A 17,362-nucleotide genomic window follows, 5' to 3' on the forward strand; every position below is an offset into this window, starting at 1 on the left:
CAAACTCAAAGATGAATACCTCTCTATCTTATTATTATCTAGAAGCAAAGACAAGACACACAATACTGCTGGAGAATTTACTGTTTTGTTTCTGTTTAATACGTTGTCACAACTGTAATACACAATTGGGCACATAGAGGACTGTGAAATCATAGGCTGATGTGGACTTGTTATTCATATTGAGCCTAAAAGAGTCAATCATTCACACTGGTATTCACATTGTTCTACAATACCACATACACATACATACACACACACACATACACTTTGTATCAATAAGCCTCCTAGCAAGCTAACAACTCTTTACCTGTCTGAAGAGAGCAAACCACCAAGGGTGGAGTATTTGATCAAGAGAGTCAGGTGAATGACAGGACCCTGTTAAGTTAATCCCCTGGGTCTGCAAAGGATCAATAGTCTGGCAAAACAATATCCATGATGAAAAAAAAAAGAATAGAATTGAATTGAATAGAATTGAATTGAATTGAACTGAAAAGGTGTTTCATTGATCAATATCTTTCGCAGCCCGAAGGCTGAATTACAGACGATGTTAACAAATGACCATGAATATATTAAAAATACTCACAAAATACAGTGTAGCAATGAAAAAAAAAATACATAGAATAACAAAGGGTCAATCTTATTCATCTTAACCATTGCACAATTAGATGAACCTATAATACAAAACAAAAACAGATATTACAAATACAATATATCACTGTTCTCAATGATTATCCAAAAAAAAAAGTTTATGTTAATTATGTATGCCAGTCATTCATACTTATTAATCAATACAGATGTTGTGTTGTCATAGGGCTCAAAAAACAAAAACAAAAAAAAAAAAAACTCACAAACACAAGAACTATGGTACTTCTACTTGATCTGGTGTATCCCACTGAAAGTGTGGGCTTAAAATCTTTGCAATTATCAGATTCTGGCCAAAATGCAGTCTTGAGCACTGACTTCTGTATATATACTGACATCTTTTGTCTTGAATTACGGAGGAAGGGAGAATCTATCACCATAAGAACTCCTGGCGATCAAAGAAAATAGCATTATCATTGAGTTTCAGAACAAAAATACTTTAGGGTCAGATATATACAGTGACTAAAAAAATGCAAACTTGCCTCTAACCACTTTACAACTGTCCTATACAATCATAAATGTTTGAGCTCCGAAGCAAATGAGTTGCAACTGATTTTGCTGAATTCTTCCATTTCTGTTACTTCACAACATTGGAATTTGTTTCATAAATGATGAGGAATGAACACGAGTTAGCCACGGTAATGTCCACAGAATAGGGCAATAATCATTTTATACAGCACTGTTTATCTTGTGCAATCACCATAAGTTTGTTACTTTCATCCTTGCCGCACATTTAAATGCACAAAATCGGGATGAGTTTCTGCGATGCAACTCATTCTTCATTCATGCGGCAAGTGGTCAGAGAGCACTTCATTTCCATCCCTGACATATGGTAGAAAGATTAAAGGGGACCACCATGGTGCATTAATGAATAAGAAATTATGATAGCAGAGACTATCATCCCCCCCCCCCCCCCCCCCGTTATAGGAAAAAAAAACAGCAACAACTTCAATCTCTAACAGAGGATCTGTTTCAAGCACACTCAAAATAAACAAGGTCCTGCGAAATAGCTGCAGCTGATATCATAAACACTACACTGTAGCATACTCATGCCTGTATGCTGTATTGAAATTAATGTATGCACGCACAAATGTATAGTATAAGACTGTACAAATATGTTTTTCAATTATATTATTTTCAGATTATATGAGTGTCTGTCAACAGTAATACAGAGAACCTACTATTCTGCATGATTTGTATGATATGCTTGCACATTGCTGGTTATTTCAGACAAATCAGTTAATTTGAAGGGTACATTTTAAAATACATGTACAGCCCAACTTACTAAGCATGGAATGAAGAGTCTACACATCAAGTACACGACAAGACCTTTTCTTCGGGAGCATCACTTTATTAATCTAGAGTGAGCTGCCATTCATCAAAGCATGAATGTAGATACATAGGACTAGCACGTTTCTCACACAATGCACTGATCACATGAACGCAGTGCAGAATATGAAATTCTCCAGAGATAATACTACTGTGATCACAGCTGTTTGCATTGGGGGGGGGGGGGGGGGGGGGGGGGGACTTATGCCCACGGCCTCCTAATCGATTTGCACCAGAAGAAATTGTTTAGAGTAGTATGTTACAATGTCCTCCCCTGAAATGGTGCATGCGCACGGTGGAGTCTGCGCAGTGTTTTCAGATTTGTTGCCTTTAAAATGCCATTGTGTTCCCTGATCCCACAATTGTGATTGTATGGCAAGGATGACTGGGCGTGAGGCACCGCAGAGTGATCAGTGTTACCTCTGACACATCGTGTATACTGATTTACACACAATATACAACTCCAGCTTAACAGGGGGACACTGCCGATGCCTCGCTACAAGGTACATGTAGCGTTCCAGGGATTCTGAATAGTAATCACGTTTCCTTTATCAACCCGTAATTCTTAAGTATACATTACACAGACTACTGATAGGGAAGTTTGAGTAGCTGCTTTATTAGATTGTATGCATTCTAGCAGCACTCAATAGACAAGACAGGCACCATGAACTTTCATACTACAGTTAGTTCATCCCAGTATTACCTTATAAATTGTTCACCGTGGAAAGGGTAGCCATATATCTTCCATTGATTTCATACATAAATCCGGTAAAGCCGAATACACTTGATCAATTAGTATATTCTGCTTGATACCATACACTATCTATCAATTAATGCTGTGGGAATTAGTCTTCTTTTCTGTTCTTTTTTGTATAGGTGTGAATGTTTTTTCTTCCACATGAACATTTCCACGTAACACATAAACTCATCAAACATTGAAAATAAATGGCACATTATGATGTGAACATTCTTGCAGAATTCATTTAAGTTCAATGCTTTACTATGTGACCTCCGTGCTTTTTTCTATCATGACATGCCTGATACTGTAAAACCCCATGGCATGAAACTTTTGCAAATTGAAAACCATGGTCTTTTTCGTGGGAATTGCCGAGCTGGCATTCAGTGCATTTTACTATCACAAATCTTGGTTCTTTGCGACTTTCTTGAAAATTTCTGGTTTTACAGTACAGAACTCCCTCAACTTCAAACAACAATTGTGACACACTTTGATCTCTGTTGATCCAAAAATTGACCTTTAGGACGCAGTGTAGGTTCTGTTCCTGCAACAAGATGACCATCTCAGATGACTGGCTGGTCAATTGTGCAGCCAAATTTTAGTTCCTAATTAGCAAGAAATGGCACCTGAGTGGATGATCTATGAACTGTGAGTACCCTGATAATGGTGCATTGCAGTAACCGTGCAAAGTCTCTCGTCAATCGTTTTGCCAGTTCATTGGTGATTTGGCACACAATTCATATTTTTCCAGAGATTTTGACACAATGTACATGACTGTGCATTTCTGAAATGGACGCGAAGCGTGCTGGAGTATTGTCTCATGTATAAGTTTATGGAAGGAGCTACAATGACAAATTAGTGGTAGCAAAATTGGGCTGACTATAATTAAATCCAAATTATAAACACACTTCCTGTAACCTTAGGGGTCAGGCGGGAAAGTAAGAGGGAGTTATAAATAAGAATAACAAGTATAGTAAGTCGGTTGAAAATAAGACAGAAACTCGTTGCAGGATGGGCAGACTTCAGCTTGCCAGAGAATGAATAAGGATAATTGTGAGGCTAGACCCAAACCGTGCGTGGGGAGAAACTCTATTGTGATTGAAGGTGGGCCCCTGTATAGAATCGCCACTGAGTGTCCTTGGACAATGACAGCTATTTACAGTCTAGTCTCTTTCTGTTTATCACACTACAGTGAACTAGAGTTCAATACGACATGGGTAAGATAATCACGGGGATCATGCACTATTATATCGACTGCTTGATCCATGCCAAGTATATATTCTTGTATAAGTCCACAGGCTTATTATAGACAACTTCCACAAGGTTCTACAGAAGTCTACTTTGGTATGACTGAAGTTGTGCTTTCAAAACTCTTTTCAGCACTAGTGTGTGCAGTTTTCTAATACACCGAGTGAATGAATACCTAACAAAGAGCAAGACAACGCTTTGATATGTTCACTGGCGGCACAATATACTTCAAAGACGCTTGCATGATTTAGATTTACACACAGTCTGCTGCCTGGCTGACCTTTAATAAAGAAAATCCAGAAGAGAAATAGAATAAGCTGATAATTCACATCATGGTCCATCAACCACGCCTACTCAGCACACAATATCATCACTTCCCACAAACACAATACATTAATTGAGAAAAAAAAAATTGTGGGAGTACATTGTATCTCCACAGTCTCCTACCAGAACAAAATATGTCCGCTAACAACAAGCTACATGTATGTTGTAGCTGTTTTCTTCTTTCTGATAAGCTGCAGTAAATACCTGACTCGCCCATTCTCATATGAATCCCAAAAGAAAAACAAAAAAAGGGGGGGGGGTCATCAAGCAGAATACTATAAAACATACATGAACTCCCAAATGAAACACCCACTCTAAAATAATGTCCCACCTATGACATTCTTGGCAATGATGAATCACTGTTTGCATGTACGCTGCAACAGTGTTATGGTTAGGGTGCACGCCGTTCAAGCAGTTTACAAAGTCTATGCCATGTTTTAGTGCTACGGGATATAAATTCTCTTCACATTGCTTCAAAGCACTGATGACAAAATGTAAAGCCCTTATGTAATTTTTGCCAATACTGATTTCAACAAACTTGGTTAGCTAATTTGAAGTAGAGTCACATAAATTTTCATCATATGGGTCACCACAATAAAAGTATAAAGATCAAGTTTTAGACTTAGCAGTTCGTGTTATTAAACAAGTGTCAGTAGACAGGATTTGCAGTTTTGTTTATGAAATATAGTCAGTACTGAATGAATTACATTGCATTAATAAGATTAATATCAACCACAATGATGGAGGTCAGATTGTAGTGTACAAAACTGATAAATTGATGTTTGCATTGTTCCGTGTGCATTACTATAATAATCACAAATATCGTAATTTAGTATCATTTTCATGAACACACACTCGACAGCTTGCACTGTTTTCACACCTTTTTTTCACATCGCATGGTATTTACAATTTTTCAAATTTATCAGTTTACATTAGATCAGTACATGTACATTGGCTACCCTGCAGTAAACATTCTACAATGCCCCACCAGGGATATTGACCTCCCGTATTGTATGCTTTTGACAATAAATTACTGCACATTTTCCCACTGCTAACACGCAATTCAAAAGATAACAGCACCCTCTCAGCAGAGTTCAGAGGTTTAATGATGCTATCCTGGGCCAGAAATGACTCTATTGAACTTTGGCTGTACTCATTAATCCACTAGTTGTATGTGTACACACTCTATGGAGGACATCAGTGACACGATATCTCATTCTAGTGACAGCCTTTTCAGACTGACAGAAGAATCATTTGCAATGAATTCTTTTGTAATTTAAAGAAGGTGTTAAAGGGATAGTACAGTATTGGTGGAGATGAGAATTGGGCTTTTAACTTTTTGCGAGATACCAAGAAAACACTTATGAAATAGTACAGAGCATACCATTTTAAGAGGAATTCAAAGTTTATTTGACGAAAATCGGGTTTGGAATGACTGAAACATCTAAAAACAAAGTACAAAACAAAGCGATCGTAATAAAGTGTGGGTCCCACACTTATTAGAATCGCTCTGTTTTGGATATCTCAGCCATTTCAAAATCAATTTTCATCAAATAAACGTTGAAGTCCTCATGGAATTACATGCTCTTTCATATTTCATAAGAGGTTTCTCATTATCTCACAAAAAAATGTCAGAAACCTGAAATTAGGTCTCAACCAAAACAATACAATCCCTTTAAACAAGATGAAAAATGGAGTGTTCACACACACAGATATTCTCCTTCTGGCCACTACCCAGTACAATTGGCCTCAAACTCTGTTGCCTGTCCACCAAACGTGCCATTCTCAATACATTGGCATTGTGAGAGCACACTGTTCAGGTCTTAATGATGATATGCATGTCAAAGCAGAAGATATAAATGAGATAGTTTAAGTCTGCTGTCAGACTTGAAATTGAGACTTGATTAGTATTTGGAGATGTGTCTTTACACTTGCTCACTGACTATTTCTTTCGTACGGTTAGAGTGGAAGCCTTGAACATCTCATTGTACAGTTGTATGCTCACTGTGTTGATTACAAAGTTCTGGTAAAGTTGATGAACACTTTCTTGATAATGTTTTTGCTGAAATTCCAAACTTGAGCACACATTTGCTTGCCAACAATCACAACTATCTTCATCTAGCCCACACTCATACATTGTAGCTGTATACTTGATATTGATATCGTGAACAGCGTCTACAGATGACGTGAATATGGCGCACCTGCATATTATTTAACTGTAAATAATGTGCATGACTGCTTTACAATAAAAACCTATTGACCAAACAGGCCACAGGTTATTGCTAATGTGCAGTGTCCATGTCTTGTATGCAGACACAAAGTTTGCACAGCACATTTGTAATATTTAATTGTCCATGACCTGATTTCATCACGAATGTGTGAATTTAACTGTATAGACATGAACACAATGTGTTTTCACGCCTGATGATGGAAGGAGTGCAGTGTATATCATTAACAAGTACTGTACCTTGGTACTCAGAATTGAAGTGAATAATTTCAGAACACTCCTACCCTGTAATCAGTCCTGTGGGAATATTCCAGCATCTACATCCAGTTTCTTTATAAAGCCACAGTTCTGTGGATGATGTTGATGGGTATCAAATGTCTTTTGAATCTATACATTGGCAGTTCCTTTTCAGTATTATGACAGTTACTGCCAAATCTCACTTTATGTTTTGTTTTCTTACCACAAGCACAGCCTATGACAGTTTCCATTCTAGTCTGTACTGTGTGTGAGAAACTTGGAACAGGAAGTCTCCAAGTGTATTAAAGGAGAAGTCCGGACGATTTTGAAAAAAATTAACCAAAATCTACATAAATAAAGGACCATAATGACTAAATTTCATTGAAAAAGACCCTCCCAACTCGCCACAATCGATTTTTTAGCATCACTAATTTTGAATCGTAACCGTTCGATTTCTGTACGCCGGCGAGAAAGATCACGTGACAGCGTGACGTTTCATCCTCACATTGCTTTTTGCTTGGAGCGTCAGCTGGCTCGGGGGAGCCCTGCTTGAGCAACGGTGATACGGGCCAAGCAAGCGGTAGTAGCGTACCGCTCAACAGTCTCTGACCACACAGCGGATGCACGCGGCATGAGCTATTGCTTCATTAAAAAAATGCCGATGTGTCAAGTGTTAGGGTGTTGTCAATACTTCAACTTTACTAGTAAGTCTTCAAATTGAAGAAATATTTCGATTTTAAATTGATATCTATCCACGATACTACCTTTACACGATCCCGAATGCTACAACACGCAGCCCGATTACGCTGTGTGTATTGGGCTGCTGGTCGTAGTTACCGGCGCGGCGCGGCGGCGGTACCAAGCTGGCGCTGGTGTTTCTTCCTCGGTTCAAGTTACATGTATACTGTCGTATTTTATCACCGTCAGACACACTTTTCAACAGTCTCGGACAACAAAAGAGGCAATAATTCTGACATTGACAGACTGATTTCAGATTGTTCACACTCAGAAGTCGAAAAAACGATCGCGGATTGTGATAGCACTTGGCAGCAGCAGACGTAAATGTATGCCTGCACAGCCCGACAACAGCTAATGTATTGTAAGTGATGGGGTGGACACTAATAAGTACGGCAGTATTATAATACATACATATTTCAATTAAAACGAAAATGTTATAGCCTTGCAACTATTTTACATTAATCTCTGAAGATTTTATATAGATATATAACGAAGATTATTTGAATAAAGGAATACAGCGTTTGGCAACAGCACTCCTATTACTCGGTGTACGGTCTCCTGCAGTAGCGCCGACAAGGCACACCTATGCAGGCATGCAGATACCGCCCGCAGTCAGCAGTGCAATGGGAGATCGATGCGTAGCTGGGCTTCGCTCGCGGTGCTCTCAGCTGAGGAAACTGCGCCCGATACGTCACGCGCAATGCATCCTGGGACAGATAGTACGAAGGGCAGCTCGCGACGGATTCGAACATGAAGAATTACCTTATTTAAAAAAAAAATCATAGTAAATGTATCTGATGGTCTTTTCTCGTCGGGAAAAGGGTGATAGGTTCATGAAATATTGTTCTTTACACACGAAACGGCTGATAATCGTCCGGACTTCCCCTTTAATACAACATACGTAGATAATGTACCTCAGTGGTATCTGAATGGTTTTGTGGTCTACATTATATGCATCTGTATGATTGGAAACAACAGGAAATGACATGAGGCAATGACAAGGCAATTATTCCTCTCTCTTGAAAGAACAGGTGATGGTTTTTAACCTTTGTGGACGGTCTGATTTTGCTACAACACGCATTTCCAATAGATACTTGCCGAAGTATACTCAGGACTCGTCCTCAATGAGTTAAAAATACAAGGTCGATGACATCCTTCAGCAAAATATCATACATGCACTTTTTAGCTTTAGACAGGTATCAACTATGAATTTGAGACTAATAGTGCAAGAGATAAATGCATGATATGACGTAATGAAATTAGTCAGTGTCTGAAACACTGAAAACAGCACTTGGGTTTCCTGAATTAAACGTACGACGGTAAAATGGTATTCATAATCATATGTATACAAAACTGTATATATGACATACTGGTAATAGAATCTGTGTTCCTTGGCTGAAGCTAGTAGCTTTCCATGACATCAATACAAACAGCCTTTTGGTACAAATTTGCTCAGTTTTTAATAACAGGGGTATAAGAATATTAGCATTTAGATCAACTAACACCTTGGGTCTGATAGGATAGTATACAAATAATGCACACTACACAGGGCATTAGTAAGAATTATCCACCCAATCGAAACATACAGTGCAAAGCCGTAAAACTATGGTCCACACTCCTATTCACACAAGTTCAGTGTTTATCTTTCTATTACACAGCTCATCACAGGGCAGTTCCCACAGTACTTGAGTTTTAAAGCACCAGCCATGACAAGATTTGTACCTGTTGTCAATATCTATAAAACTCAGAGCCGCGAATGAAGCAGCACCAATGTTATAACCCACTTAGGCGAAAATAACAAGTTGTTTATTGCCCAGATGCACTGGACCAAGAAAATTGTTGTCTATTTTTTAACAACCTAGACACATGTATTTGGACATCATAAATGGGTCATACTGGGTGTCCCATTGTATGAGCAGACAATGAAGTATAGAAACATAATCCCTTCAAAGACATCTCCCCTGAAGAGGTAAAAACTCTATTCTTTCACATTTAACTTCAAGGCTTGTTCAGTTTTCAATAATCTGTTTATCACATCTTTTCAGAGCTACCAAAGGAATACCTACCAGTAACTCATACCCCTCAAGAGACATTCCTACACTTGTGGGAAAATAACAGTCTTTGGAGATATGGATAATATCATATGTTTGGTATTTTTCAAGAGTTATGAAGGTATGTCATCTTCTTTAATGATGTGATAATTATCCACTGTCAACATGAATGAAGAGTCAAGTTTACAGGACATTACTGACTTTTAGGTGAGGTCAGATAGTAACCACAGAGCTGACAGCTTTTTTACCTGATTTTACTACACATTCTGCATTGACATGAATTTTTGAACAGTCTGACTTTGAATCTATATTTTTATCAACAGAAAATAGAAATTTACATGATTATTTCTCAGTGGGCAGTATAAAAATGATGTTAAGATGTATACTGTACATATGTATCAAGTTTTTGTCACATCATGTTGACACACTGCACACTGCCTAGGTTCCTACGAGAAGGGGAAAATTACTTAATCACCCTATCAACAGCAAGACAAGGCCAATTTGCAATTATGCTATCCCCACAGACAATTTATCAGCTTTAAACGGTTGACAGCATTCTATTTTCCGCAAGTCCTTGCTGCTTTCCCAGACGACACTTCCCCTGACATCAGCATTCTGCTAGCAATACATGATATAAACATGCACCCTTTAACAGTTCTTTGTCATACAGGAAATAGACAATTTGACAAACAATGCTCGTCTCTTACATCTGCGCCACCTATTTTCCATGGCTATTGAGTCTGTGCCATGAACTGCCATGTAACTGATCTGCCTGCAGAGAAATCAAATGTGTTTGGCTATCACCTTCAAAGCCAGGAATTTCCCAGTGGCTAGTTTCCATCACTTTCTCAATTCATTGTATACCATTCCATTTAATAAATTCTCATTAAATGTCAGCTTTATTGAGAATAGAATGATAATTTCTGACTAATTAGAATCTATATCAGCCCCCTGCTCTCCCCTTACATTATTATTTTTCTTTCCTATCTTTAAATGTGTAGTTAAACTTTGCTGCTACAGCTTACCTTCATCAATGTCACCTCTTGCGGCTGCCTCCAGGAGTTCAACATTCTTGGCGAATGTGACGCCTCGTCGGTTCTGCATCTCCTTCATCTGGTTGGTGTTCTTGCGCTGCCGCTTGGTGAACTCCTTGTCAGATTGATGGTACCGCTTTAGCTGCTGGGCCCGCCGCTTGCGTGCGTGCTTGAGCCTCTCCTGGACACTCATCTTCTCCAGGGTGGCCATTTCCATGACCAGCTCGTCGTGCGAGGCCATGGTGAAAGGGATATGGACCATTGGCAGGGGGCTTCTCGTGTGTCAGTAGGTTGTGCTGGCTTGACTCCACGGTCCAGCACAGCAGGGTGGAGTGAGTAAGTCCGACAAGGAGGATTGCCAAGAAAGACACTCACTGGCTGGTGGTGTTGTGGCAAGCCTCACCTGTACTGCAGAGACGCGATAGGATTTCGTGCATTACAACAATCACACGCAGACGCTTAATCCTTCCCGTATGTCACCCAGGCTTCTAAACGGCGGCGCATATGTACACTCTGTGTTCCACTCCAAAGACAGATCCGAGCTGCTGCTGCGAGCAAGCGCAAGTCATGGAGAGACGTATTTCTTTCCACACCAGGATGTCAGTGTAATGTATAGAGGCATGAGTTGTCTATTCACTTGCAAACTTAACAACAGGCTGGGACGCACAGTGGCAACCTCCCCAGCACTTCTCAAACTCCACCACCGAGTTTCCTCCCGCAATATCCTCAGGAAGTGCCACTCACGGTATGGTCCTTTGACCTCAACATGGTACAGCCCACACGCAGGGGTGCCTATCTTCACTGTGGGAAGAAGAAAAAATGAGGCGCAGAATGTCAGGTAACAACCTGCTACAGATTCTTTAGAGTAGATCTCGATGGAAGTTTCAGCACACAAAGACGTTACCCATACACGCAGCCAAAAGTGCTATGGAAAGACTGTAGCTCCAGATTCACCTCAGCCGCGCAGGAGTGGAAGCAACAAGCGTGAGAAGAGCAGGAGTTTGTTGGCTCTCTAACCGACGGTGAGCGTCATCGAAAGTGCGTGCTTGACTGAGTCCCGTTCGCTATGAAGTCACACTCACAACTGGGACCTGTACAGGAAACAGAGCATTAGAATACACAAACTGAGGTGGCTGATACGACCATAACGGCATACTGATGATGATATACATCGCTGGGCCTATTCATTCAATTGCCTTGGACTTTGTTCAGCTGAAAATGAATGGTGTGAACCCTTTCCTTTCTACTCTCCTGGGTAAATTCTCCTTGCAGTGTTTCTGACAACAATTCACCAACAATTTTTTTGTTCAAAGTGAGAACAGAGTTTACACTATGATAATATATACTTGTGATATATGTGCACACTATGCTGTAGGTGAAAATTATCATATAGGTCTATATGATAATGTTCACCTACAGCATAGTGTACACATACATCACAAGTATGCGCATATAATAGATACTGATTACATAATAGCAAATCAAGATCACTGTAGAACAATGACCTGTATAAAAATTTGTTGCTTCATTAGATGCTGGCTATTGAAATAGAAGGACTTCTCACAGTAGAAATCAGCTCTCACTTGACCACAAAAAAAAAAAGAAGAAGAAGGAAAGACTCTGTTGGCAAATATACAGACACAGTGGGCAAAGGGAGATTATGATATTCCGACAACATAAACCCTCCCCGTTCTTGTGACTTGTGCTCATGACACAACCCTAATGAATTTGTGCTTACAAATCATTTAGGTCTTTTTACATGGGAATAAACAATGGCACCCTGGCGCAAGCTGGGCTGCACAATGGGGGTGAGTCAGCTAGCGCGATTTAGCCCGTCACCTAACGACGACACACACCGGGCAGAGAAAAACAGGATGAGCAGATTCAAGAGTCTAACGCGAGGAAATTCGTTTGCATGCAGCGATAACATGCAGGAGAAATAAAAGAGAGAAACACAGACAGAGGAAGTACCAGTGACTAACATAACTACACCAAAAATACTCCAGATCCCTACAAATAGAAATCAGGATTTGTTAAAAAGTCGCTGTAGAACTTATTACTGATTTGTTGAATGAAAGCAAGTGTAGCACATTCTGCAATTACGAGGTACCGAATATGATGACAATCATAGGCCCATAAACCCAGGGCTAAATATGGCTCTTTACTGCAACAACAAAATGCAGTGTCTCAACTACAGTGTAAGCCACATGCATTTGACCAACCTTATTACAGGACTCAGACTTATTAAACAACATGCCAATCAGCATAAAATCACATTTTTAGCACTCAAAGTAGATAGTAACTTTTATTTCATTGAAAAACAAATATTCATCACATCACAATAACATAAATTTTGCCAATTAATTCAATTTGGAAGGAGAACAATACCAAAGGTTAATGTGAAACAAAGCCATAATGTTTTCTAACTAATTGTGACAACAAATATTTCTGGGGGGAACACTGTGACCAATCACAACAAAAATTTGACACAGTTGTTGAATGTTGAGTTCAGAATTGACATACATAATTTTCACTAGGTTCTACACATTCCAAAGATATTGTGCCACAGAATTCCAGAAGCCCATTTTTCCTTTCCCTGAGAATAAAGGTGACTCATATCAGCAAAGACAATCAGATGAATAATTAAAGAATCTACTCTAATCTGCAGAATGGGAAATCAAATGTCATGTAAAGTTTGTTGAAAAAACATGTACTCAGCTTTCCAAGAATATAATATGTAACATATCCTCATTAGTGGATTTCCAATTTCACAGCCTTGCCAACCAATCCCACCCCACCCTAACAAAAAATTAATAAAATAAACATCAAGCATTAGGTACACATGAATGATTGGAAATGATCTATTACTACCTCCTACTAAACTTAAAGTGAAAATTTGAAAGGATAATTCTCACTTCATTCAAACAAGGTTTTTTTTTGTTTTTTTTGTTTTTTGGTTTTTTTTAACAGACTAAAATGGCAAACAACCAATCAGAAAGCAATAAATTATGAGCCGAGTCCCACAGTTGCTTTGTGTATGTGTGTGTACCAGAGGTAATTGGCTAATTGCAGGAGGGGGGAACCCCTTCCCGCAGAGATCTGGAGATGAAATAGAGGAGGATATTACTGATGACACTGCCAAAGCCACTCTCTGGAAATGGGGACTTACACAAATCTATCCCTAAATGGAGCATTTTTAGACTCAGAGTCAATTGCCCCTATCCTTTCTGGCTCATGAATTTGGCTTGAAGAATTTCACATCACTGAAGCCTAACAATCCCAACACTTTCTGAAGTCATTCATAAAAGAACTGTCCAAATTACACTCGATCAGATCTCAGCCTCGGCTTTGAATATGTCTTTTTCTCCTGGTTATCATGCTTTTGTGTTGACGTGATGAAACCTAAAATAAAACTGTGATAATGATGTATAAACAAATAAAGAAAGAAGAATATATGCTCTGGAACTCAGTCCAAAAAAATCATAATATGTAACCTATTTTGAAAAGCAGGACATTAAAATTGCATGCCTTCTGAGAAATCTGTCAACTCCTTCATCAATTTAACTGGAGAGGTATTTATACTCTGCCTCAATAAATCATGCATTGCCCATCCATCTTTGTAGTTGATATTATACACAAGAGGCAATATGTCCGACACACATTCTCACGGCAACTTTGTATTCAACTTTCCATTCTTCAAACAGAAAATAAAGCCAACATTAAAGCTATCATTACATATAGCTTTGTGCTTTTAGATTGCTTGATTTGAATATCTATCCATCTATGAAAATATCATTCTGCTAAAACGACTTACACTTTGTTAACTTAATCTTAACACTTACTAATCCTTGTTTATGTGTGAACTATATATTGTATAAATACTTTTGGTATACTGCTGTTATTTGAATTCATATTCCAGCGGTCCTATCAATTTCAATCTAACCATTAGCTGTGGAGGAATATGGGATTACTGCTGAAAATTTTAATTTCTCTTCAAAGAAACATTTAGTTTATCTCAAACTTCCATCAGCTCAAAATTTTATTAGTTTTCTTTATTTTTCCATTCATATTCAGGCTGTTTTCAATCTGAGATATACAATAAAAAGTATAACAATAAACAGCCTCACAATACAGAATTCTCGTCCCTTTCTGAATATATGACCAGAACCTGTATTATTTAATGAAAGCCCTGTGGGAGTATTTACCAAAGGCTTGCTTCCATGGAAGCAAGTGGGCGTAATTACACCAAATTTTAGAGCAGACACATGCAATTACAGTATACCCATGAAAAAAAAAAATGGTAATAAAGCTACCAAAGCAGGTCATATACACAGACTGACCAATACAGCCTGTACTTCATTTCACAAGGAAAACCAGTCAGAGCACTGGGCACCGTTTTTGTATCAAAACTCTTTCAAGGTGTAATGCTTCAATTCTATCTCTGACACATACATTGTACAATGTAAGTTACCCACTCATACCACAATCCTACACACTCTGTACTCTCATGCTCAGTAATTGATGACATGGTTGCCCTACTGTGATTTTTTTTTTATGCTGATCATCCATTACGTGGAATAATTTTCCAACTCGAATTTGATTAACATTTCAGCTGATGAATAATATTTCAAATGGTATCCTGTACACTTCTATAGAAGAAAACTGCTACACAAAATATAGTTTGTTGTTGGGAGAAGAAAACTGCTCCACAAAAGCTTGTTTGTGTAGCAGTGGTATTAAAAATGCACAGCAAATTGTGATGCAATACCAGGAAAACTATTCCTGCATTATGGATAGATGGATGTACATGTATACTAATGGAATACAGATCTGTACATATATCCTTGCTCAAGATGACAACCTGTTACAGACTGCACCCTGAACATTGCGAGGTGATTATGTATTTTGTAGCATGTATGTTGTAGCAAATAACGCAACGTGAAAATAAATGCTGAAAGCTACATCTTTGCAAATTGTTTTAAATGGGGAGAACATACAGAAACACAGGCACACACACGTGTACAAACAAATAACTTTTATAATTTACTACCTCTATTGCATGTCTGATGTTCCAGCGCACAGTGTTTGTTTCACAGACAAAAAGTGAAATCACTAACGACTAGCTGAGGAGCCATTTGTCACACACTTTCTGTATTTTATCGAGTACAGCAAAGAGATCTGACAATGTTTCTCCTTTTTGACACACTGCTATCACACTAAAAACAACAACAACAACAACAAATGAATCCTGCTCTGTAAGTAATGTGCAATAAACTCTTTTGTGCCACAATGTCCTTTCAAAGCATGAGACATGCCAACTTGGTGTGGTTTCCAAGTTAAGTAGAAAAGAGCATGAGGAAGTGATTCACCATAACCCTGCACACAATAGCCTGGAGTGGAAAAAAAAAATCAGACTCTCCACATTTCTTTAAGCTTTTTATAGTTTAGCAATGATAGACTGGTGAATGTTGGCAGCACTGCCCTTGTTTCAAGTTTTACTCTCAACAATGCCTGCCGCCTACTTTCGACAATAACTGCATGATACTGATACTTATTCTGTTGAGTTAGACTGCTATTGAATAATGACTATGTGCAGTTTTACTTACAATGTGCATAATACATGAATTCTAAACTATGAAGTACAGATTGGCATTGAAGGAGGCCGATTTGTAATGCCACACTGTGTGCGCATCTACTGATTTACTTTGCGACACAAAAGGATTCATTCCACTGAATCATATGTCAATCTTTTCTATCCACCCTTCTAGTCTAATTCTGTCTACAATTATCAGTCTGTGTAGTTAAACAATGCTTGAATTTTACATTTATTGCAAAGATGTTGGTAAGTCAAGTGGACTGGGCAATACATCTTCTGGTCCATTTTTAGTTCATGGTTAGAAACCTTCCACTGCACTTTTACTTTTGTAAAGATGGGAGGCATATTAACCCACAATGCTCCCTTCTTTTGAGTGTGTGTAAATGCACTGTCTAGGTGTCTGAAACCAAGTTGAATGTGATTATCACGGGCAGATCCCAGAATTCCATAAAGGGGGGCACAAACAATATTTTTGGTGCTACTTTCGGGTTTCATCTCATTTTTTTCTTTTTATTTCTTTTGTTTTAACCAAAAATTAAGAGGGGGATGCGCACCCGGTGTGCCCCCTCTGGATCCGCCACTGATTATGGTTGGATTAGGCGTAGGTGCAACAGAAACTGACCTCATCATGGCTAAAATGCTCACTAGAAGTGGTATGAGTACTGTACACTGTAGGCATTCCCAAATAATCAGGTAATAACGATTGAAAAGCGCTTTGAAAATAATCATGCTGTGACAAATACAGCATGAAAACATTTGTGATTAATGTTAAACTTATTGTAATCCCGTACAATTTGTCAGGCAACTCTACACTGTTACGTTAGTTCAGCTGGTAAATCACAAATAATAATAATAATAATAATTTTGATAATTTAATAATAATACATGATAAAAAATGGTATTTGAGATGGTTTTAAAAATTCCTCATCTTGTAGAGTCAATGAAATGACAAAAAAAAAAAAAATACAGAATTGCATGAAAAAACATCAACAACAACACCATCCAACTCTAAGATGTAGTTTTAAACAAGCCCCTTGGGTCCACTGGGTAATGGGAAAAATCTCAAGGAATGATAATTCAACAAAAAGATGAGTTTTCTTTCTTTCTTTATATCCTGTTGTTATCATTACAGTTTCATCATCATCATCATCGTCCCTTGTTTTTAAAACAATGCTTGTCTGGAATTCTGGTCTCAGTCAA

At 38.4% G+C, this 17,362-nt stretch overlaps 1 protein-coding gene across 4 annotated transcripts in view; it reads right to left on the reverse strand.

Moving 5' to 3' along the window:
• Positions 1-11,071, reverse strand: part of LOC139738695 (protein phosphatase 1 regulatory subunit 16A-like) — a 116,679-nt gene extending 105,608 nt beyond the window's left edge. For all 4 annotated transcript variants that reach the window (XM_071649327.1, XM_071649328.1, XM_071649330.1 and 1 more), the window contains exon 1: positions 10,558-11,071. In XM_071649327.1, the coding sequence (XP_071505428.1) occupies positions 10,558-10,828 (271 nt within the window). In that variant the 5' untranslated portion in view covers positions 10,829-11,071. The remainder of the gene's footprint in view (positions 1-10,557) is intronic.
• Between the last annotated feature and the right edge of the window lie 6,291 nt (positions 11,072-17,362).

Source organism: Diadema antillarum, unplaced genomic scaffold (assembly GCF_040938485.1).
Source record: "Diadema antillarum isolate AM-2024a unplaced genomic scaffold, OU_Dant_1.0 seq00000765_RagTag, whole genome shotgun sequence".
NCBI lineage: Eukaryota > Metazoa > Echinodermata > Echinoidea > Diadematoida > Diadematidae > Diadema > Diadema antillarum.